The following is a 25,286-nucleotide window of genomic DNA, read 5'->3' as shown; positions in this document are numbered from 1 at the left end:
GTTCTATTAGAAAAACAAATATCAAGACTCTTCAAAGTGTGCAAGCGCAAGCTCTCCGTATCTGTCTTGAACTGCCTAAATGTGCATCAAGAGCAGCAAGTGTTACTTGTTGCCCGGGAACATCCTGTTACTACATACATTGCTGTTAACACCATGAGAACACATATTCGGCACCTCACACGGGTTCCCTGTCATCACCTCGCAACACTCCCAATAATTAGTCCGCGTACTGCATTCGCCAAAGTCATTGAAGCCCATCGCGCATATCTTCCATCGCAGTTCACCCCTGCGTTAAGACCGTGCTCACCCTTATGGAGTCTTCATGAACCTCGGATTCACCTCTATATTCCTGGCATTACAAAGAAGGCTGGTGTATGACTGCCCGCTCTCAAACAACTGACATTGAATCACCTGCATTCTTACCACAGTCACCGCATACATATTTACACCGATGGATCAGTTCACTCGACCAGTTCTGCGGGGTCGGTGGTGATACCGGCCAGATCCATCTTCATGAAAGTGAAGACGACCTATCCAACATCTTCAACTGGTGCGGAACTCGCAGCCTTACGGGTTGCGGTAGAGTTCATCAGTCAAGAACCTCCACATGACTGGACGGTTTTCACCGACTCTAAAGCAGCCCTTCAAGCCCCCTGCAAGCTCCGCTACGCCGTGGGTCGCAGGAGCAACTTGTTGCTGAGATCCGTCTACTGTACCACGGCACCGTTTCCAAAGGTCATGACATCATTTTTCAATGGCTGCCAGGACACTGTGGTATTAACGGTAATCACCAGGCCGATGCGGCTGCGCGTTCTGCTCACAACGACGGACTTCCAGTGAGGAGAGTTTTGCAACCTCCGCCTCAAGGCACTGGACCCTGAACTGCGGCTTCGTCTTCCACGTAACTTAGAACGTCGCGACGCAACACTGTTATGCCGTTTATGGATCGGTGTTGCATTTACCAATTGCTATGCTTTCCGGATGGGGATGGCCGACAGCCCTGCCTGTGAAAGCTGTGGTTGTGAGGAGACCATCGCTCATCTTCTCTGCGAGTGCCCTGCATTTGCGAGTGCAAGACATACACTGTGTTGTGCCCTGGACCGCCTCGATCCTCGCCCATTAACAGAGCAAAAGATCCTCGGTCCGTGGCCACAGCAGTCGACTGCCCTCAAGGCATACAAGACACTCTTTGCCTACTTGAGAGTGACTGGATTGAGTGACAAATTGTAACAGCGTTGTGCGTGTGTGTGTGTGTTATGCCTTTTTTATCTTGTCTCTTCCTCCTTTTAGTCCCCTAATCCCTCTTCCCCAGTGCAGGGTAGCCAACCGGAACACCTTTCTGGTTAACATCCCTGCCTTTCCCTCCTCCTCTTTATCTATCTATCATCCTCTGGTTGTGCACTCTTCCGCTCTCCTCATGCCCTGCTCTTTCCACGCTAACCCTCCTCTTTCCACCGCCCATGTCCACGTTAAGCTCTCTGCGTATCTTACTTCTTCCACAGTAACCACCCTCCGGTTATGACCAGGCTATATCCTCCTCCTTCCACCGTAACCGCCCTCCGGTTATGCCCCGGCTATACCCTTCTCCTTCCACAGTAAGCGCCGTCAGGCTGGCGATTCCTCCGCTGTCGCCACATCTTTCTTCTACAACATTAACCACCTTCCGGACGGCTCCGGTGGTAACAGCCCGTGGTTCTAGTTACGGCTTCCGATGCCCTCTTCCCACGCTCCTCCTTTCAGGGTAACAACCCTCCAGGCGCTCCATCACTCACTGGTCGCGTCTTCTTCCAGTCTAGCTTTACTCTCTTTCCACTGTAACTATCCTCCGTTTCGGGATTCCTGCGCTCTTGCCACGTCCTCCTCTTCCCAGCGTAACTACCTTCCGGACGGTCCCCCTGGTAACCACCCTCCGGTTACGCATTCCTACACTCGCGGCAAACCCTCCTCATTCCATGGTGACCACCCTCCGAGTGGTTCTAATGGCAACACACCCACCGGTCACGCCAACGACTACGACATGCTACTACTACTACTTCTACTACTACTACGACGACGACGACGTCAAACCCAGGATCAAGCGCTTAAGAGCTGTCGCTGTAAAAGCAGAGATTAAGGTGCAGGGGTGTTTATGCTGACTGTAATTTCTGGGCGATGCTCGGCCTGTGCTGAGGCCGTCTTTGAGAGTCAACGGGTTCCTCAATGCTGGTGATGCACAGGTCTCCGCGAAAAGTTGCATGCCACATTTATGGCCAGTGCAGCATTTATGATCGGTGCATATTTGCTCAACCGTTAATCGCCTGCGAAAGGTGTTCACGAGAGTGTGTGCAAACTTAGTAATTTCTCACTCATTTTTGCTGGAACAATGTGGCTCTCACGCGTGTAGTATGTCCGCAGTGTCTGTGAGTTCTGCGGAATGCGAGTGTGGATCTCGAACCGAAAGCTGGTCTGGCTTCACTTTCATGCTTGGGTTGACTGCGGAATTTCCGCTGGAGATTTATATTATGTATTTATGGAGCTTCGTCGGGGTACGCAGCTTCAAATGGGGCAAGAAGGCCTTCGCTTTTGTCAGAGTCGTCACTCATGCGGTTTTTCGGGGCGAAGCTGATGAACTCCATTTTATAGGTATTGTACCATATATCATGCAAATGTTCCTACAGGCTTAAAACCACCATTCCAGACTTTTTTCTGGTCAGTTTATGCAGGCGAGCTCCTGCAGAGCAAACAAAACAGGTTGCATGCCGAAGTTCCACGTTACGGCCACTACACATTAAACGCCTCGCCAGCCACGGTCTCGCATTAGGAGTGATGTGTTCCGGCGTCGACCGATTTGCATCGAGCGCGAACTGACGTCGGCACGCCACGGGGCGACGGTGTCTCAGTAAGAGCTCTCCTGGTTTCTGACTGCTGTTCGATCACTTCCGTTGCCATGGCTACTTGACGGAACGCCAAACAACCCTGCCACTTGGTCAGCGCTGTCCGTCCGCGGAAACCCCCAGCCGCGGTCGCTCGACCCCTGGCAGGCTTATGTGCCCCGCAACCGGGTATTGCGTCTGCCATGGTTGGTGCCGGCGTTGTGCAAAAGGGAATCCCCCTGCTTTTGTTCCTCGCGATTCCCTGTCAATGCAAAATCGTGCAAGGAGTTCTTAAAACCCCGGAGGTGAGTTGAACCTGACTTGTTTAGCGTTTTCTCAGTGCTTCCTGCAATGTTTACCTTTTCTGTCCTGGTGTGGACACTTTCTTTTTTCTTGTGGCGCCATTGAGAGAAAAAATATTTAACGCAGAACAAAACAGGTATAAGGCACACTGTACCGATGCACAAACGCCGCTTTGTAGCTTTGGTGAGAAGAAGTCGTGAGTGGACTTGTTCAAGCATATCAAATATTTGTTTTATCTCAATATGAAGAATTTTGAGCATGTAGCCCTAACTAAAGAAGCCCTGCATCTTTAACAAAATTTTCCTTGAACAACAACAGAAAGTGCGCCGGAAATACGGTCATCTGATAGGAAGCAGAAACTCTCGTTGTTTCGGATACAACATGTCTTAAGATTTTCAGCGATAAAAGTTTTGTAGCGTGCTTCTGCTTCACGGAAGGTTTTATGGCCAATGCGTATGTAAATAATTCTCATGTGCTCTATGCATAGGTCTCTTTTCTGTTGATCGGGAAATCAGAGAAGGACAGTAGCCAGCTCGACATCAAGTTCATTTAGACCTGAAGTGGTTTTAAAATGCTTAATTTTGTACTTAAATGCTTAATTATACGTTCCCATCTTCTTGTACGTTATTCTCACTTTGATCCATGCTCTGTAGTTGTGTATGGATAGAGGCATTCATTTTGACAGAAACTTTTGAAAATCTTGACGCCCTGATAAGTGTTGTAAAATGTAGCTGTGTATATCTACGAAATTTTTCCTTGTAGTCTTTACTTCGTGATGCCAAAGATAACCTAATGCGTTGACTGTGGCCTTTACATAGCGTCTCATTTGGATAAAAGAGACAGAAACTAGCATCTTCTTGAAGACTGTCCTGCGAGAGTTTTTCCTAGACATCTTCGCTGTACCATTATGCATATAAATAGAGTTGTATTGCGTTTTCAGTCATATATGTTCGGTATGAAGGAGGGAAACTACGGGTCCATAAACTCGAGCTGAATGTGAAATCGTTAAACAATTAAAGCTCGTTCACAAACTTTTAGCTTTTAATCAATGTCCCAGCACTAACTTATCTGTCTAACGCCTCTTTTTACAGAATTGGGCCTTTCTGACAAGGTTCTGCTTTCTTTCAAAACTAGGTCATTTCATTTATGAGCTCGAGTATCCTGTGGTAAGTTAAACAAAAATATAAAATCGTATACTTTTCGTGGTTGTATCAAAAGCAAACTGCCTGCCTTCTCTAGTAAACTGCCTAGCTTCATTCGTTCTGCAGTTCGCACTGAGTACACAGTCTGACACTGAATCTGTCGGCTCCACAGCAATTAAGAAAGAGAAACGTACGTGTCGAATATCCAGCACAGGAGTCACGGCAAGAACGCCTTACTTGTTCATTTGGCCGCTATGTATGCACGTATACGTGTATATCACTAATATATCACTCCGCCGCGCCATCTAAGTCGGTCCGATTTGCATTAGGACTTCAAGCAATCGGCTTTTCCTAAAAAGATCACCGGAATATTGGTTCGAATGCCACCCTCAGCCAACTATTTACGAGTACCTGACGCTACAAAAGGCAGACGGATAATATTAGTTCTAGACAACTTTGTTTTTCAATCAAGTGCTTTATATTTCCTTAGAGCCCCTTTTCACACCTGGTATCCGTTTCAGTGCCCAAACTCCTCCCCTAAAGTTAGTTGAGGCAGTGAATCCTGCCCTAAAACAGTTCAGAACACCACCATAAAGCACTTTATAATGAAAACATACATGGTTCTCCCAGCCTTAATCTACACGCAGATAGCTCAAATATGTCTGCATAATGTCCAACGTGCATGTGCGACCTTGTTTTACACCACGCTGATGAACGGAGCAGTAAAAAGTAGTCACAGTTTAAAATTATTGGATAATATACGTTTGAAACTGTGACACAATGAAAGGCGAATTTCTGAAGGCAGAAAGTATGCCGACATTGTTTTTTATGAAGTTACTGGGGCACTTGAAGTTGTTTTCAGAAAATGCTTCATCTGTAAAAATAGTAGCATTAAATCAAGTTTATCAAGTAATAAACCGAGGCATTAACCGCTTCAGTGGTGGCAGCGAAACGGTATACGGTGCTTCTTATCCCACAGCAGAGAGCCCAGAAGCTGCGGAGTCTGATTCCCGGGTGTCACAGAAGCGTTCGATAAAAGTCTTCCTAGAATATCGCACTCTTGCATGCTGATATCGGCCTGGCTTTCATAGCCAAGTCAAGTTACTTTTTCTTATTTACAGGAATATGGTCCGCAGAACCTTCTTCTTTATTTTGATGAAAAGCACCAATGGCCGGCTGTTTACAAGAAACCTAAGGTAGGACCTAATCACTATTGATAATGACAAAATGTTGTTTCTGATTTAAAACTACTCTCAACCTTCCTTATTCCTCGCAGATTCTAAAAACAATCTTGCTAATTTCGAAGACAAACCTATTGTATATGTTTTTTTTTTTTGTAATACGAACCACATTCCCTCACAACAGTCTAGAGGGGTTAGCACTGCCTTTTTTACAAAGTTGTCGTTAGCCACAATTGTTTATGCTGAATAATGACCAAAACTAACAGAAAAATAAAATGCACTGCAATCTTCACGAAAAAGGACTGTAACAGTCAAATAACAATGTTTAGCTTAGGAGCACACGTTTGGCGTAATCCTGAAACATATAGTGCCTTCAGTTTCTTTTTCTTTAACGAATTAACTTCTACTGCTGTATATATATATATCGCGCTGATGGAATAAATTCGACTCTTTGGTAGCCAATTTTCCCGTTCGATCTTTATAATCATCAGCAAAAATTAACTTCATGATAAGCTGCAGCTAAGCTTTAACGAGGGAGAGATACAGACAGGATTTAGGCTGATGAGCCTTAATTATGAGGTAGGCTATCCTGCATGCGTGAAGGCAGCGGAGACTACAGGACGGACTAAAGAGGACCCATGCTCACAAAAAAGCCGTGGTGTGCATGCAGAGTACCACTGAAGCCAGTTGTCGTTATGAAATGTACTTTAAGTGCCCTCCAGAATACAAAGGCCGATGAGGTTGTGTCTACTGGCCACTGGTCACATTATGAAAATCAAAATCAGAAGTTCGTGGCCTCCCCATGACTGCAGACCTGCGCCCAAAAGGAGGCGGTCCTCAACCCTGCTCACGGTCAGATCGTCAACCTGACCGACCGCTATGATCCGGCTGAGTGTGACATCGTGGAGAGAGCCTACCGTTGCACAGCAAAGCGGCACTTCAGGTCGGCGAGGGAGCGGTGGTGGTTCATCGCCATCAGCAACTGCAACGCCACCAAGGTGAACTGACGGTCGTTATGAAAGTAGCACTGGCACTAGACTGAGCGCCCTGTGCTTTCAATAGAAAATTCTAACAATTTTCTACTATGCTTAGTGTCATGCCGTGCATTCTACGCTATCACGCTTGAGAAGCGGGAAACCTGACAGACAGGTCAGCGTCTTATACGGGTACAAACAAGATTACCCACAGTTTAACATGGCTGAAGAAACCTCGTGAAAAGAACAGGTTAGCGAGTTAAAGTGAGGGGTGTGGGAGGTTAACTTTAGCATAATGCTAAAACAGGAAGTAGCTTGTGGCATGAAGTTATTCATTACATGCTAAACTGGACGCTTCGGAGAATTGCTAGACATTCACCACGGAACAATAGGAAGACATGTAAGAAAACAGAGGGGCACTTAACGCACCTTAAGAGTGGAATGTGATAGCACCAGAGATCACTATTGTTGATACCTTGGTGTTTATGTGTTATTTATTATGAGTTTCAGAGTTGCTAACTCATGAGCATTCGATTGGTTTCGGTTTTAGCCGGGTCTAACCAAATTTCCCCCTTCCTTTCTTCTTCTTCTTCTTCTTCTTCTTCTTCTTCTTCTTCTTCTTCTTCTTCTTCTTCTTCTTCTTCTTCTTCTTCTTCTTCTTCTTCTTCTTCTATCAGCGAATTTCGTGGCACGCCGATACATTTGAGGAATGTGGAGGTCTAATGCTATCGCATCGATAGGAAAACAATGCAGGTAAAGCAAGGAGCTGAATACCTGTGGGCTTCTCCTATCGTCCACGCCCTTGCTCCGTTTCGTCAATGTCTCAATCTGAAGCTTCGCTTTGCCACCGAGGATGCAAAGCACAGATAAACTTAGTTGAGGAGAAAGTTAAAACACCCGACAAGGCATTAAATAAGCGTGCTTGGCCTTTTTTTCACTGTCAAGAAGGGTATTGGCAGGCGCTGCTGTTTTATTTCAAATAGCCAAATTTCTGTGACCTTGCTATGAAGGCCGGGCACATCAAAATTTCTGGTTTTAGTCGAATATTTTTCTTACAAAGGAGGATCCAGAATTAACAGGCGCGGCAACAGCTCGCAAAAACGTCCTGTCTTCCATCACTCTTTCACATAGCAAACCGAAAACAAAGGTAAACCATTGCTTTTTACATTATTTTGTCGATTTTGTTTTTTTCATAGGAACGTCGCAAATGCGAAGGCCCACTACTTTTTGAGGAGTCTCGTTAAGGTGCGATGAACTGTATGATACTAATGTAGGCAAATTCTATTTTATTTTATTCAGTACCTTCCAACCTGCTTTTTCTTTCCCAGGATGGAGGACGCAAATTCAAGCGCTACTCTTAAAACTTTGATGCGTCTGTAATCCAGGTCAGATTATTACAGTACCAGCGTAGAGAGGCAACGTATTTCGTTTTCTGTCACTGAGTTTTCTAAAACATCAGGTTTCTAAAAAAAAAAGCAGACCAAAATGAAAATACGGATATTCTTACTTCGGGCTGTTTGCGACGTAAGCACTCGTAGTAATAATAAAAAAGTCTTCATTTCTGCAATCCTCTTCCTTTGCTTTACCTAGTCGTTTCTGCACCCGTGTTCGTTCTCTTATCATTTAATAGCTCTAAGTAACACAGAGAAGCAACTTTAGCTCAAAACATCTTAAAAGTGTATCCTTATGAGGATAAATGAGTTTTTTGCGTGAGTAAGGCTTTGAAGGCTTCTCAGCAAGGTTGGCCCAAGACGAACTCCTTCGCTCACTTTTTTATTTATCGCATGCTCACAAATTGTTCTTAGTACTGGTCGAGGGCTCAGATGAAGCAGACGCGCACGCACACACAATCGAATGGCTCTCGCTGTAAGTCGCGGCGCCAATCCGTTAAAAAAAGAAAGGCCGCCCGGTATTGATTCGTATTGAGCGACCCGATTGGCAGGGAAATGTGGGCCGCTTCACGCATGCATGACCTTGGCTTCTCGCTATGGTCCAGACTGCATTATACACGCGCCGTTCTGCAAGCCGTCGTTTCCCAGCCAACACGGGCGGGCCGAAATTTTTTAAATTTTTAATCATAGCTGCGACTGAATGTGAGCGGTGTTAATTATTCATGAAGAACAAGCGACCATTGTAGCAGTGCTACAGACTAGGACTATACGTAAAGTAAAAAAAAAAAACTTGCGCTGCCTTCGTGATTTTCATTAAACAAAGAGCAGTCCGAAATCAATTTCTCGTGAAGCGAGTGTAGTGATCGGGCGTTCCTAGCGATAAAGCCCTCTGCGTTTTGAGAACAGAAATATTCTTCTTCCTTAAGGTCGTTGGCAAATATAATCTACTTCTAATTCAAGCGAATGAGCCACATGAGGCTCCTGTGCCCAGTGTTTACGCGACTGGCGATTTACTTTGTAATTCTCCGTTGTGCTTGCAGGAATAAAAAAAAACTGCCGATAACAGTATAACAATCTCTTTTGTGTTGAGGAACACTGAATATTTGAGTCGAAACCAACAGAATAATTACACGTGCATTATAGGGTGGTTGGGTGTTCGAAAACCTGAACATTGCTCTTTTCAAAACTAGTACAACATAATTCACAACTCCAATTACTGCAGCCGCAGTGTAGTTCTTTGTGTAGGCTGTTTCTGTGACGAGTTAAGTCAAGCGTGGCTCTGCAACAGCGTATCTACGTTGGGACCTGCTATTTAAAGCACAAACTACCGCATTGGCCCGGCCGCTTGGTCGTTGTACGGTAGATTACGAGGTCGCAGGTTTGTTGCCCAGACAGGAGGTCGGCGTTTCGATGGAGACGATATGCAGACTCGATTCCTTGCTGAGATGTTGGTGCACGCAAATTCAACTCTAAGCGGTAAAAATAATCACAGCCCTGCAGTACTACGTCCTTGATAAACCAAATATAAGCTTGGGACTTGAAGGTGAACGTGTTTTAATATTTTTTGTGTTTATGCGTGTTATATTATTTGCTAATATCTGGAAAAACTTACTTGTTTACATTACTGCACTGCGGAAAACATAAGATAGCAGCTTGCGAGTTTGTTGCAAGGGTAATTCTGCAGACAGAAAATGAGACGAAGAAATAAAGGGGGGGGGGGGGGGGGGGCGCAGATACGTTTCAAACTAATGTCCAAAAAGATATCAATTAAACACCTGTAATTAAGGCAACTGCGGTACAACTTGCCGGCCACGCTTATCCCTCATCTAACTCCGCAGCCTTAAATGCAATTGTCGTTTAATGCAAAATTTCTGAAGAAGAATTAATAGATTCCCCGAGATACACTTCTCGTTAACCTTTTTAAGCGCTAAAGAAAAATACCAATAATTTTGGAGCGTGTACAAGCCCGGCTAGTTATCAAAACGGCTTTATTTAACCCAATAAATTAAATATGGATTTAATCAATAAATTTATGCTTTATCGCATCCATCAATGTGCAAAAAACTGCAAAGCTATGAGCTGCCGAGCTGCGGGAGAAGTTTTGGGAACAGTAATGTGAACCTGAGGACGCTCCCTGATTCATAATCTTTTTTCTTCCTCATTGTATAGGGTCTCTACCTCGAGTACACTCTAAAGCTCTACAATGACAACAGCAGCTTCTGGTACAAACACTTCTCAGCGGACGAATTCTGTACGTACATCGAGACCACGTTTTCTGTCCATGCTGATGTTCTAAGCCACACGCTTCGTTAAAAAAGCGATCCCGAGTGTTGTGGTAGAAAGTTTGTCAGCTTTTGTGCACTTGTTTTGCGTACCCTGGATTACTTTCCGTTGTCAAGTGTGTATTATCGAATTTAACTAAACGGCTCTCACTAGTTGATGTACATGGTCATCTATTGCAAAGAAAGCTTTTGTGTGTGTGTGTGTGTGCGTGTGTGTGTGTGTGTGTGCGTGCGTGCGTGTGTGTGTGCGCGTGTGCGTGCTTGCGTGTGCGTGCGTGCGTGCGTATGTGCGTGCGTGCGTGCGTGTGTGTGTGTGTGTGTGTGTGCTTGTGCGTGCGCGCGCGCGTGTGTGTGTGCGTGTGTGCGTGCGTGCGTGCATGTGTGTGTGTGTGTGTGCGTGCGTGCGTGCGTGCGTGTGCGTGCGTGCGTGCGTGCGTGTGTGTGTGTGTGTGTGTGTGTGTGTGTGTGTGTGTGTGTGTGTGTGCGTGCGTGTGTGTGTGCGCGTGTGCGTGCGTGTGTGTGCGTGTGTGTTTGTGTGTGTGCGTGCGTGCGCGCGCGTGTGCGTGCGTGCGTGCGTGTGTGTGTGTGTGTGTGTGTGTGTGTGTGTGTGTGTGTGTGTGTGTGTGTGTGTGTGTGTGTGTGTGTGTGTGTGTGTGTGTGTGTGTGTGTGTGTGTGTGTGTGTGTGTGTGTGTGTGTGTGTGTGTGTGTGTGTGTGTGTGTGTGTGTGTGTGTGTGTGTGTGTGTGTGTGTGTGTGTGTGTGTGTGTGTGTGTGTGTGTGTGTGTGTGTGTGTGTGTGTGTGTGTGTGTGTGTGTGTGTGTGTGTGTGTGTGTGTGTGTGTGTGTGTGTGTGTGTGTGTGTGTGTGTGTGTGTGTGTGTGTGTGTGTGTGTGTGTGTGTGTGTGTGTGTGTGTGTGTGTGTGTGTGTGTGTGTGTGTGTGTGTGTGTGTGTGTGTGTGTGTGTGTGTGTGTGTGTGTGTTACAGCGAACCTTTCTAACCGTTAGAGCTTTCGAATTGCATTGCCAGCAGCAGGCGTAGATGCGACGCATATTAGAAAATAGTGCCTGTACTACTAACTCTAAATTAAATCACGAATGTCTGTTTCAGATATCCTCCACACGGATATTGCTGCATTTTTCCTCTACATAATTCTCTTCGTTGCCAGCTGCTATGGCGCATGTAAGCATATTAAGTATTTTTCCCACTTTCGAGCACGCTGAGAGAGTCTCAGCTTTTAAAGCGTTTAGCAAAGATGTCTTGCATGTTTTCTTCTCCTACAATAACAGTTTTCAGCTTTTATTATCACTCGCACTAGTAGCACTTACACGTTCACTCGAGAGTATCCAGTTCTGCGAAAACACCTAAAATGAAGCGCCCTGCGTAAAATCCAGAAAAAGGGTATTGTCACGATTCAATAACAAACGGAGATCGGTCCGTACTTCAAGTAACTCGCATTCGGCCAAAAGCATATAGTCACTGCGACTACTGCTCCACGGATAATACAAAAATCTAAACTACAGCCAATACAATCTGCCGCACAGTTTAGCGCAGTATTTTTGATCTCATATTTTATGCCACACTGTAAATTAATGCCGAGCGATCTGCTCAGCCGCTCTCGGAAAGCCCCCACAATGACAGCTCATTTTTAGAAGTTTTGATTTGTTTTCATCCGCTTCCAACTTTTTCGGTAGCGCACTTTGGCGACGTCCCCCCCCCCCCCTATCTCCCCTTCCCCCCTCTGCAAGTTTCGATCAATCAAGCACCATTGTTAAATACATGCCTACTTCCTAGAAATGCAGGCAACACAACCGCTACACTCAAACGATGAAGCATAATACGCAGAATTGTTGGAGGTGTTAGGGAAGCCAATAAAAATCAAATTCAAGCAAAACGCACAGGAATGTTCTTGCTTTTTTAAGTTTCCGCTGTTGAGAAAAAGGGAAAAAACAGTATAATCATTTTATCGGTCACCATTAATTGATAAGCAAGCAAAAGAAAAGCACACGCCGCCAGTGGTATCCGAAGCCACGACTTTCGTTTGTCGCGTACGGTACTCCACCACCTGAGCTCGGCGGCTGTCCAATCTTTGACTTTACAGGTGTAATTATGCTGTGTGTAACATAACCTTGAGATTGCTCACCAGCGCCACCCGCGTCCCCAGCGGCGGACATAGAAAGTTCTATATTGCCAGGAGAGGGCACATAATTCTGATCAATCATTCTTATGGTCTTTTTAACGGAAAGGCATTATAACCGGTTATAAACGGATACATACACAAAAAGTAATCGTCAGGCTATAGATAAAGCCGTTGTAATTTGCATTTAAGTGCTTTCGTTTCCACTTGCGTGTTTTGGCATTCGTGTATTTGAAACTGAGGGAAGTTTCTCGATCTTCACTGATTGATAATAAAAGTTAGCCTTCAAAGCCAAACTGTAAACAATGCACGAATATGCTCGCTTGTGGCAAGGGCTTTCTGCATGATAAGCTTTTTTTTTTTCAAAACACTTTAACTGAAGCGCCCTGTCGAGCAGGACTTCATGTCACCTGTCTACGCAGTATTGAAAAAAATTCACGAGTACTTAGGGTATGTAGCATATCTCAGTGGAAGCTAATCGGTGGTACCAATCATTCATTTTTGGTACCACAGCGCAACAAGAATTGGTTGTGGAATGGTTTAACAGTGCCACCTCCCGGCTTAGCAGTGTCTACAGCGTCCTCGGGTGCTAAAGGTACGCCGCGCAATCTGGGGTTTAAAGGACAAAAAACGTGGCAGTCCCACCTGTGGCTAAGCAAACTTGAAGCGCAATCTCGTTTTAAGCAGACTAAATCGGACGGGACGATGCATGTTCCGGTGCTTAAATGTCTTAGAAACAGCTGTCACTGTAAAACTCAACGCTCTAATCTGATCGTTACGCACCCACCGGCACACATCGCAAAATTAATTTCTTGGTGTTCCTAATGCTTTTCTCGTTGCTCCTCAGGTGTGCTGTTCTCACGCAGCTACCTGCACACTACATACAAAATGTTCATGGTGTCCGTGCTCTGCCAGCTGCTGGGTCTTCTGTGCTTGGTCACCTATTACGCCATGTACGCGGATGACGGCATCGGCATCGCACAGCTGAAGCTTCTGGGTGCGTCTTATGGGAAGGCGGGTGCAAATTAGGCATGAGTGCGTTCAGTATTTAACAAGCGTTTGAATTCTTCGCACTCCTGCTTGGCGGCTGCGCTGCTTTTACTAAGCTTGTGTACGTCAAGTGACGGGCTCTTAATTACTACTTTTTGTGTCTTTCGTAATTTACCAACAAGCTACAAACAACCACTTTTTTCATGTAAGGTGTTATCTGTAACCAAGTCATATTTTTGCAATTTCCTAAGTTTTTTCAGTGCGTGAAAATAGATCCAGGCACTAATAAAAGGAGACGCAGCCTGTTCGTACGTACTTTCAGACGGTACTTGAATCCGAAGCATTACAACTAATTTTTAAGTGTTTATATATCGTGCACTTTGCTAAGCTATTTTGACGTAATAGTTACTGTTTCGCGCATAAATTCACGTTCGCGTATAAGCCAAAGAAGACAGCGAAAATACTCGTGTTTTTCAAAAGTGATGTGTTCTAGCCTATTTCAATTAATACCAAATTATGGCTTTTTTTTTTTTTTGTTGATGTGGCTGTGCGGAAATGCGCCATTCCTTTCCTCTCCATTCACTCGAAGCCCTCAAATGCAGCTTCTTACCCTTCCAGGCAGAGTGCTGTCGTCAGTGAGCACACTAGTGTTTCTGCTCCTGTTGATCCTGGTGGCCAAAGGCTACACGGTGACCCGAGGAAGACTCAAGCCAAGCACGTCGGCCAAAATTGGAACTTTCATGACGCTATACGTTGTCGTGTATACGGCACTGTTCATCTACGAACGACAGGTGAGGTGCTCGATTGAGAAAAAACTGCTACTTTCTTTGCTCGAATTGCGGTTCGTACTTTTGTTTTTTGTTACAAACATATAGAATAAGGCCTGAGAATGCTAAAAAAATGAATCCATTATTTCGCTGCGAGGTAAAACGGTGCTTCACCACAGAATTGCATTCAGGAAAGCTCGTGCTACCTACGTCGTTATACCCTGCTGCAGTGAACCCCATTCCCCTTTATTACACACGCATTTGAAGCTGATATGCGCACCTTGAGGACCTGCCCGGCACAGTAATCTAGTCACAAGTTAAATAGCATCCCGCAACAACCTGGTCAGCTCGAGCGTACACTGGTAGTGGTGCGGGGACCTGCATGATAGCATACGTGCCAGCCTGTGCATACACATCGGCTTCACGGTAGAGCCTAGCCTCCATGAATAACACTGTACACTGTTCGTTTGCATGTGTTGCCCCTGGTTCAAGGCCCAAGACCCAACGTTTTTAGGCTGTGAGAAAATTTTGTTTTGAAGACGCCTAAGACGTGAGAGAGAGAGAGAGAGAGAAGTGGTAGAGGAAAGGCAGGGAGGTTAACCAGTAAAATGTTCCGGTTGGCTACATTGCAGGACGTGCCTAAGACATGTCTACTTAAAGGGCCCACTGCTGTGCTTCTTGTCTGATGTCCTCGCAGTATTTCGACCCCGGCGAAGTACTCTACCTGTACGAAAGCCCAGCGGGTTATGGCATCGTTGCACTGCGCCTCGTCGGCTGGGGATGGTTCGTGTACGCCACCGTGTTCACACTGCTTCATTACCCGGAGAAGACGGCCTTCTACACGCGCCTATTCCTCCTCTACACCATCTGGTCGGTACTTATCTGTACTTCCAGGACATATATTATCAGCGGTGGTGTTCAGCTCCGCCCTCCGCCCAGGGTCATTTTGAAACATAAAATATTCAGCATTGTGCTTCTGGAATATTGGAATGTAAAGTGAGTGGCCTACTTGAATAACCTAAATTGTAATTCGCTGACCTGTGTACGTTTGCTCCTGTAGTTTAATTAATGAACAGTTTTCATCGCCACCGTTGTATTTAGTCTTCTCAATAGACTATATAGCTGCACAATTTCCACAGCTTTTCACCGTACTCTTGTCCTACGGTTCTCTGACAAGAAAAGATAATGTGCACACCAAACGTGAGATTCTCAAGCACGTATATCGTGACAAAATGCTGAAAAATATTATTCTAGATAGACTTCAATAGATAACAATTCCAAGCCAGCGCTGCTTCAAGAAAGATAATACCAACGCCCATATTACGCTTTCTATTTTCTTCTCCTTCAACTTCGCCTGCACACTTCGCGGGTAGTTCGCGCCAGGTTCTGATTGAAGATAGCAAAGCAATTTTGAGCACCCCCCATTGAAAAATATGAATGCTTATGGTAAGACGTAAAGCACAGCACTGAGTCACTCGTGAATTCCGTGCAGGTTGCTTTCGGCACCCGTAATCATTCTGATTGCTGCATTTGTGGTGCCAAAATGGATGCGTGAGAAGGTAATCAACGTCGTCGAGCTCATGGTCATCCTCTTTGCCCACATCGTGTTCCTCGTAAGCATCTTTCACTCCTCACTCACGATACCCGCCACGCCTATTTTGACAAGACCAGCACGTTGCTCCTACTGACGCTAACTTTTCCCATTCAGTCTCTGGCAGCTTGCACAGTCATTACAAAATTAACTGTTTCCCGTCAGTCATTCGCCTCAGTAGCTACAGCGGTAATAAGTCTGCGGATTTTCATTTTTTTTTATAAAGGCGAAAAGCGAAAACGACAGTGTGATTAGATTTCGGATGAGTTTAAGGAACCGATGCTATTAGTAATGCTTTCAGCGCGCTTTCAGCGCGTGAATTCGATTATCTTCATTACTCTCTTTCCTCAGCTCTTGTAACGTATTTGGCATTGCTGATGGAACCCACTTCATTTCGGTACACATCGCTGCATGGTCAAAGATAAAATTTGCAGCTGAGAATCACGTAGACGTTTGTATGAGTATTATACCCCTGTCACACGGGAACTCTAAAGGCACTTTTAACTAATGCTCCTTTACGCTCCCAAAGGAGCACTACTTCAAGGGAGTTCGTCCGTGCTACACGGTCGCGGAACGACCTTCGCAAGAAGTTGTTAGCGCCCTCATCGGCGAAAAGCGTTATCAAAATTGCAAACCTCACTGCACATGTAAATACAGAAATGTCACATTTTTTTAGTAAATTAGTTTTATAACCGTATTATGTTAAAGCAACGTAATTTTGACTGCAATAATGACATGATTTTCCAAGTACAGAGCATAACATCTCAGTGCTGGCCACACTGAGCCCAACTGGCTCAATCTGGAACGAGAGTATGGCGTGGTGAGACTGCCACAAAACAAATGGTCTTATATTTTAAAACACCACTAATCTTATGAAGTGAATTAGTTTTATAACCGTATTATGTTAAAGCAACGTAATTTTGACTGCAATAATGACATGATTTTCCAAGTACAGAGCATAACATCTCAGTGCTGGCCACACTGAGCCCAACTGGCTCAATCTGGAACGAGAGTATGGCGTGGTGAGACTGCCACAAAACAAATGGTCTTATATTTTAAAACACCACTAATCTTATGAAGTGAATTTATAAAATTAAAATTGAACGTTTCTTTTCTCAATTTATTTATGCTGTTAGCTCGCTGGGAGAGAGAGTACTCCCTTGAAGCCTCAAAGGACGAACTCGAGCTGCCTTGTTTCGAAGCTCCTTTGCGCTAGGTGTCCTTTGGCGCGTCCGTGTGGCAGCGCGCGTTCGTCCTTAGAGTAATTAATGGAGCATTAGTTCAAAGTACCTTTACAGTGTCCGTGTTACAGGGGTATTATTTTGCTTCAACATCGTAATATGTAACTTTGATCATCATGAGCCTGACAACGCCCACTGCAGTGCAAAGGCCTCTCCCATTCACTCCAATTAACCCTATCCTGATATCTAACTTTATGACAACGAAAGTGGGTGTCATTAGTGTGTTTTGCACTTTTCGATTTTTAAAGCCAACCGGGAAATATGGCTATTGCATTCGGCTTCTGAGCCAAAGGGTATGGATTCGAATCCGGCAGCGGCGGTTGCATTTCAATAGAGGTGAATTACAAAACCGCCCACATGCTGTTCAATGCCAGTGAACGTTCAAGAACCCAACGGGACCTCTGATATCCATCTCGAACACCCCATACGCAGCTATGGAACATTAAATACCGCATAATTTACTATATACCCAATGTGTCTGCTGATCTCTAACCGATCTTACATAGCGAGACCTACGTACGGCTTTGTAAACAGGGCGCCTGAAGTAATACAACAGTTCTCCTTTGATATAATATATATTGCCTGAGATTTTTCAGGAAGCTGAATTTATTCTTGCGAAGCAATAACACCTTTTGTTCCGCGTTTTCGTCACCGCATGAGTGATAAATATGATATATCTATACTAAGTATCACATATACTAATGATTATACTTGTGAACATGCACTAATGTGGCATTCCCCTCCCGCCTGCTTATTTTTCATTCTTCATTCAGGTCTTGACGAGACCATCCAAAGCGAACAAGAATTTTCCTTTTCACGTGAGAACGACGCAGGTATGAGCGCCTTTGTCATCTGCCACTTATGCTTACCTCGGGTTTTCGTATAAGTGTTCACCCATCCAGGTGGCTCAGTGGCCACAGCATTTGGCTGATGATTACAAGGTTGTTGGATCGAACCCTGTCAGCGGCGGCAGCATTTCGATGGAGGCGAAATGCAAAAACGCCCGTGCGCTGCGCGTCGACATGTGCACGTCAAAGAACACCAGCTGGTCTAGATTAAATCCGGAGCCCTCAAGTACGGTGTCCCACGTGGCCCATGTTTTGATTAAGGACATTAAACCCCATACAACACCTCTTTCAATGTCAAATGGTTAGCTTGCCTGCAAGTCCAGGCCGTTAAGTTCACGAGCCCATGAATTGTCACTGTGAATATGGAATTAATTTATTTGTTTATTTTTTATTTTTTCACGGCAATGTCCCACTTACTAGAACGAAGCAGCTGGCTTTATTACGCAAAAGTTGCAAGGTCAGTACAATAATCCAAAATTTGACTCTCTTCTTCACAGTGCTGGCGGGCTTAGGAAGAGACGAGGAAAGAAATATGAGTATTCATAGCACGTAAAACTTAAAAATGGCGATATATGCACATGTCTTACGCGTGACCTTAGTGCCCACTTTAGTAGAGGATGTACGCTCCATCACCTGACAGGATCCCATAGGTTCATCGTTCTTTACACATAGAACTTTTATGTCAGAAAAGGTGGAAAGGTCGGCTGTAGAAAACGTGAACCTAGACTTCTGCTCCGCGAAAGGAGGGAAACAGAAAACTAGAGTCCAGATCAAAGGTGATGATAGTGCTTATTCAGTGATCGTACCAGTCAGTGAGAATCTCTCCCCTTCAAGATGACCTGTCCCAAGAAGAAAGTTATTGAATTTGGGCAAAATCTACTCGAGTATGTCTCCTTCAAGAGTCCGTACAATAGTCTTACATGGCACATTACAATAGCACGAACCTCAACTACCCGATATATCAGGTCTTCGTTTTTAGAGCCACGAAAGTTACACCCAAAAAAGGGACATATAAATGCAGTTCAGCTACACTGACTTTTGTCTCTACCGCATCTCCTGGAAGGGATATTTCAATAGAACATAAGCTAAATGCTGGGATTGTTGGCAGCTATAAAAAACGTGATCCTAAATAAAACAGGAATGCTTTGTAAAACCGTCCCTAGCAGTCAACAACCTGGTAAGCATAAGCGGCATTCCAGCGGTACCTGGCGCCCTCAACGAGGTCGCGCAACCTCCGTTTGGTTGTGTTCCCCCTCAGGTGGACGTTGTGCAGCACCCGACGATCGGCGTCATCTCCGATAACTACATCGACCGGTTCCCGCACCACGCGTACGCGCCCACGGAGTCCATTGTTGTGGAGCCGACGGCCCCTGCTGTCGCTATGGCCGCGGTCGACTACGCCACCCTCTTCGGCGGTGGTGGCAGACCAGAGCACGAGAACAACAACTGGCAGCAGTTGGTAAGCAGCCGTGGTTGCGTGCCTAGTCGAGAACCTTTTCTCTAAATAGAGAGAGACAGTTGCACGCGCTGCACAGAACTATTTCCAACAAGCATAGAATAGAATCAGAGAAGAGAGAAAGAGAGAACCTTCAGTCAACAGAGCTGACCGTACAGAACAAAGCACTCTAAACAGTTATGTTCAATTCGAGTATACCGCAGCGGTGGCCAAGTCCCGAGTGGTTGTCAAGGGTAGAGCCTTTAATGGCCCTAAAAGAATTTTAATGTGACGAAACCATCCCGTGGCAGGATGACTGTATCAATAGCATGTGTTCATTGTGCCCTGTAATTTTGTTCTAGTCGTTCTTGTGCAATGCCAAAGTCAGGCAATAAAGAAAATAAAAGCAGCGGTGGCCAAGGGGTTGAGCCTCCGCCTCGCATACGTGAGGTGCGGGGTTCGATCCCCAGTGCCGCCGGTTACCCACCGGTGATACAATGGGTACAAGCTCTTTCCTGGCCTGGTGCCCGGCTTATTTGGTGTGAAATGCTTGAAAATGGGTCTCTGATCCCACCTTGAGTAGAAGAAAAAATAACCTGTGCAATGGCACTCTTTGGCCACAGATGCCCTTGCGCCATTTAAATCTATCATTCAATTGGGCAATTTTGTTTCTAAGTAAAATTTTTGGCGCAAAATTTACCCAGAAGGGAATCTTTATAGGATTTCAGAAATATTTCAGAATCAAGATAATCTCGTTTTTTTTTCGAAGTGGTCAATTCTTCAAAACGCTGCAGGAAATAATAGGGCCACAAATAGAGATATTTCGATTTAAGTGAAATTTCGGTTCGATTGTCGAGCACGTAGTGGTGGGGTCGAATCCCTGCCATGATGTTTGCATTGCGATGGAAGGCTAAATGCGGAAATGCCCTTCGGCTGTGCGATCTCAGCTAGGGCACGGTAGGAACCCTCAGATAGCCAAAATCACTTCGTAACCCTTCATCACGATGAAAGAGAGGGAGATAATCACTGTATCAAAGAGCCACACATTACGTGCTCAAAACACACTCAGCATGGGGCACCAGAGCGCGCTGGTCGTCCAGTTGATCCTACAGGTACTGGCCGCTGCGGTGGCTCAGTGGTTACAGTGTTCGGCTACTTACCCGAAATACGCGTGCTCGATCACTGCCGCGGAGTTTGCATTTTGATGGAGACGAAATTCTGGAGGCCCGTGTACTGTGCGATGTCAGTGCACTTTAAAGGACCCCAGGCGGTCGAAATTATCCGGAGCCCTTCACTACGGCGTGCCTCATAGCCTGAGTCGCTTTGGGACGTTATACCCTATGAAACCAAAATCAACCAGACATGTGCTCAAGTTAGGAGGAAGTGCGAGGGAAAGTAGGGAGTTCAGAAGGCTACTGGGCACTGAAAGAGACAGTGCATCAGACTGGCATAAGGTTTTGGCTGTTGGGGCAGGAGAAGTTAGACCGCATGCGAAACAGCTGCAGGCGGGCTGAAGCGAGAAGGGTGCTGGCGTGAAGCCTACGGAATATAGGAGCCTAGGCGACTGTGATTTGAGGGTGGCGTTTCTCTTCCTCTCTGCCTCCTGTATGCCTTACTCCTACTCTCGGGTGGGGTGCCTATCAATAGTAAGGTTGTTACTGCGTCTTTTTTTTATTTTATCACTGCTATTAATAAACATTTAGGGATAATTTCGTGATGCTCGATTCACCGTTTATTTTATTTTATTAAATTACAGCACAGTACGGACTGTAAGCCTTGCTGGCTTAGGTGCAATGTTTTTGTTTGTTTTTTTTTAATCCAAAAGAAAGTAAAATCGGTGCGGTTTGCGCGGATAAGGTGGCCGCAGCTGGCATAGGACAGGGTTAATTGCAGAGGTATAGGAGAGGCCCTTGTCCTGCAGTTAGCGTAGTCAGGCTGATGATGATGGTAATCGGTACATACACGCCGGCTTTTTTGTGTTAGCGCTTACATTGCGAGCAGAAATCGGTGTTGATAAATAAGCGAGCCATGATTTCCGTTTATTGGACCCACCGCACCCTGCCATCAATTTCTGGAACTTATACAGCTGTACTACGCACTTTGGGTCTGGTTTCTAGCATGGTAACTCCGCTAATTACTTTTGGGCATCGTTCTGCTAAAATGATTTCAGTCTCCAGAGAATCCCATCCCCAAATCTAGAAAAAAAAAAGCATAGGTTTCTCTTCAACCATGAAGGCGGTTAAAGACAGCACACAGCAATAAATTGACTCCGAGGAAATAAGAAGACAGCTATGCGCTGCACATTTTGTTCTTGTCCCATATGGAATGAGCGCGCCCTCTGTTCCTCTTCTTCTTGCAGAAAAGCTACCCGAACCAGTTGAGCGTGACGCATATGCTTGATCACTTGAATGGCCATGCAGGAGGAAGCATGGTGAGTATTCGATTTATAAACGCAATTTAAAATGAACTTTTAGTCATCAAACGCGTGCGAGTTAAGCTCTACTGACAGGTAGCAATGGTAATGTTTATGGTATTTGCTTGTGCGGGCACTGCGTCCTTTGTATCAGCGTGCTTTTGCAGTTGCCCGGAGATAGTGAGATAAAGACGTTCGTTAGTAAGGGAATGTTTGTAAAAAACTTTTGAAAGCTAAAAAGGCTGATATCTTTTTGAGGCAGGTACGCTAAAGTTCTGGATCACATATCTATCTCGCAGCATTGCCGTGTGCAGCGATAGAGAAATTCTAGACCATTCGCACAAGCCCCTTAAATTGTAATGCGTTAAATCAAGTTTTAGATGAATGGTAATTGTTGTGGTCATTTCTAGTTTAATTAAAACGAACCTTTCGAATAAATACTGCAGTTGAAAGTGAAATTTTTGAAGAGTTTTACGAGGCAGGTTTTCCTTGTCCAATCATGCAACGGTCCGCAGTGATGTTTAATCCTAAAGTGCTGATACTAAAGGCTACTGCTACTTCAGTTACTACGTTTTCTCGTAATAACAGCGTTTCCATTGAAGTGGCTGAGAACTTTACAGGCATTGGAAAACTGCACCTGCAAAACGTTCGGAAGTCGAACGAGAGTGACACATTACTTTCGTAGTCTGCACGTGTCGAGCTGAACCTCTGGAAAGCAAGAGTTATTCAGGGCGCCAATCTTGAACTTTTTTCTTTGTACAAAAACGCGATCACTTAGCGAAATGAAGCACTACACCTAACTGTGACTAACAGGCTTTGCTGATACACGTTTTTACTCTTTGAAAACAAGGCACACTTTTCATCATGGACCAACCCAGACTAAATCGGGCTTCTCTGAGTGAATGCAAAGACGCGCCCGTGTCCAGCGGGACATGTCCTACAGCCACTGCTACTTCTCTTGTTGCAGCCTCCCGTTAGAACGTCTTAGGGACTCGTCGCTCATCCACTTTTCTTTCTTTTACTATCTCCCTTTTCTCGATGGCCGTTCGTCTTTATTGTCCGCTCAACCACCTGCTCCGAACTCAAAAGTCAAGGGTAGGTCTTTGTCGTACGTGGAAGCACAAAGAGCACGACACGTGTCTGTGTGTCTGTGTCCGCAAACTGTTTGAGCACGATGCAGACATCACCACGCCACCTCAAATTCCTTGCACTCAAAAACAAACGAGATCATGCTTATCGGCAAGCTCAGTTTTTTTTTATTGCGTTAAACAAGAGAAAAAACAACAAAGACGGCTTCAGACGTTGGTATCAACCAACTTAGATACAGACAGAACATCATTTCAAACTAAAGTCAACAGCCTTCCTGAGAGAACTCCTTAGTCCAAATAAGAGACGATAACCGCTGTCATAGACTAAAAAGAAACATGAAAATTTTTAAATAATGCATACATTTTCGTTTTTTTTTTTGGTCAGAAATCAAGGCTTGAGGCCAAGTACAGTTTTTGTTAAAAGTATACGGCCTAAAGAAGTTTGCTTCTAGGCCGTACAGTGTGGCTCTCTTTGCATCGCCAGTCTTACAAACCGATTGAAGGCGACAAGAACGCTCGTCCTCCACCTCCAAAGTTTAGCACTCCACTAGCGCAACAAGTGTCTCACTGCACGACTTATAAGTAAACCTTTTGGGCTGCGTATTTTTGACAAGGGCTGTGCTATGCTACTTCTCACCAAATGTATTCGTTTAATGATTATCAATATGGCGCCTTAAGCTAAATACCGTGGTTTCTTTCGTGAACGAACTGAATGAAAAGCAGACTGATCGTTTTGAGGAAGGCATATCGGAAAATATAAAATAGACAATTATGACATACTTCTCGATAAGAGACGGCTAATAAGCCGCGGTTGTCAGCTCCCGGTGTCTTCGCCGAAGTGAATAAATGTCTATCATGCTGGTGTCAGAAATAACGGGGAATCAACGTGAGACCAATCGAGAGAGATCAAGAAAGAGGGCAGTCTCATTGCAAAGAGGCCGGGTCCCGCTTCTAGAGGAAAAAAGACTAGCAAAAAACCCGTCCAGTCCTTTACTAATCACAAAGAGGACAAGAAAGTGAAACTGGATGCCTCAAATTATCGTTGTGGCCTGTGCATATGAGAAGAATTAGCGAACTGCATCATTCATGCAGCCGCCATTAGAACGCATTCATCTAGTGTTTCGAAAGCTTTCTTAGTGCGTAACAATCGCGACAATTATTGTTCTTTAGGCAAGGAGAAAGCAAAATAATAATAAAATGAAACAGTGCAGAAAGCAAAAATAGATGAACTGACCGCACAGGGAAATCTGCATGTAGGGTAGTGGGCGGTTGTTCCTCTCAAATATATTCAATAGCACTCGGTCTTCAGTGATTTCAGTCTATGTATAAAAAAAGCAATCATGTCTACCCGTTTCTTGTTGCTCGGTAGCAAGCCAATACGGTTGCTTAATCGTGTTCGGTCCTCCGAATATTCCTCATTCAATTGTCTCATACATTTTCCCTAAGCGCTTGTGAACTCGTTTACTGGAGGCACACTTGCACTCACCTGTGCGTTCCTGGATGCACATAACTCTGGCGCTTTTTTATCTGCATTAATTCACGCAAAAACAGCCACTGCACTCGAACACGTGTCCACCTTTTTTGACGAGCATTTTCCTCCTTCCTATATACCCCGCCGAAATGCTTATCGCCAAAAGAATGGCAGAAATGCGTATTAAATATTCGCACCTTTGTTTGGGAGGAAGAGATAAGCCTTCAATAGACAAAGAAAGGAATCATTCTCTGAGACGCTTCGATCTTTTGTTTCTAGCCTTTTCTTCAGAAAGAGAACGCCTCTACTCCACAGAGATAAGAGCGCGGCCTTACGTATTTCACCATAGCATTGTTACTGCAACTGGTACATCTTGTAGCATTCAAGTAATTATTTTACGATTGTTAATTGCGGGTTTGGAAAAGAGAAATCGTTCATTCTAAGGAAGTTGCGAGGGCCACTTGTCTAAGAGAACACCGTTTAGCTATTGGCAGTGGTACTTAAACAAATGAATTGCCACACTTACTAATCCTACCAAGAGACTTTGAACGCTAGAATTACACACTTTTGCTCTCCACGTTCGGCTTGTTTCGTGCTTGCGCCTACCTGATTACCACCATTTCTGCATCCGAGAACACAAATAAGTTAAGACACTTTAGCGAAATCCTTTCATCGAAATTATAATCCGGCACCATTATCATGTTAATCTTATGGGATAAACCTTTTGCTCTTGCTCGTATTCGCAGCCTTCAACACCAGAAGTTCCGCATCCCCGAGCACAAGACTCCGAAGAAATGCCAACGTCGTCACGTGAAGACACCAGCGTTGCTGAGGCAACTCCAGGTGTCCACGAGCATTTAATATAAGTTTAAGTGAGTGCGGTATTAAAATGATTTGTACGCAACTTCTCAAGCGTCCTCTGAGTATAGTAGAAATGGAAAAGGAAACACAAGCATGAATTATGTGTTTTTTTTTTTCATTGTGTGAAGGTGGTTATGAGCAATGCATCATTATGACCAGCATTCCCAGTTAGATGATAGTTGAGAGGAAGCGGGGAGAAATTTTAAGGTGGGAGTTGCGCCGGGAGTACACTGGGCCGCGCTAGACTCTGGTTGGTAACACTGTGTAACAAGATGTGGCCTCAGTGACACTATTACGCCTGGCTGTCGGCCGCATTTAAACC

The 25,286-nt window shown here is 44.9% G+C and overlaps 1 protein-coding gene across 1 annotated transcript; it reads left to right on the top strand.

Moving 5' to 3' along the window:
* Positions 1 to 1,979: 1,979 nt before the first annotated feature.
* On the top strand, positions 1,980 to 24,969 carry LOC144095273 (transmembrane protein 145-like). Its single transcript, XM_077629051.1, has 12 exons — positions 1,980 to 2,114; positions 6,291 to 6,476; positions 10,013 to 10,094; positions 11,233 to 11,304; positions 13,107 to 13,256; positions 13,868 to 14,040; positions 14,714 to 14,886; positions 15,509 to 15,629; positions 17,622 to 17,681; positions 18,955 to 19,155; positions 21,491 to 21,562; positions 24,850 to 24,969. The coding sequence occupies exons 1-12, from the start codon at positions 1,980 to 1,982 to the stop codon at positions 24,967 to 24,969; spliced, it is 1,545 nt and encodes a 514-aa protein (XP_077485177.1).
* Positions 24,970 to 25,286: the final 317 nt, after the last annotated feature.

Source organism: Amblyomma americanum, chromosome 6 (genome assembly GCF_052857255.1).
Source record: "Amblyomma americanum isolate KBUSLIRL-KWMA chromosome 6, ASM5285725v1, whole genome shotgun sequence".
NCBI lineage: Eukaryota > Metazoa > Arthropoda > Arachnida > Ixodida > Ixodidae > Amblyomma > Amblyomma americanum.
The sequence above is the reverse complement of the archived record's forward strand: the minus strand, read 5'-3'. Positions and strand labels throughout refer to the sequence as shown.

Bases quoted from the DNA above. Each gene is read 5' to 3' on its own strand.
- LOC144095273 (XM_077629051.1), top strand. From the start codon at position 1,980: ATGGCAACACACCCACCGGTCACGCCAACGACTACGACATGCTACTAC. The intron at 2,115-6,290 runs GTGCAGGGGTGT...CCATGACTGCAG, and splicing joins CTGTAAAAGCAGAGATTAAG to ACCTGCGCCCAAAAGGAGGC. The intron at 13,257-13,867 runs GTGCGTCTTATG...TTACCCTTCCAG, and splicing joins CGCACAGCTGAAGCTTCTGG to GCAGAGTGCTGTCGTCAGTG.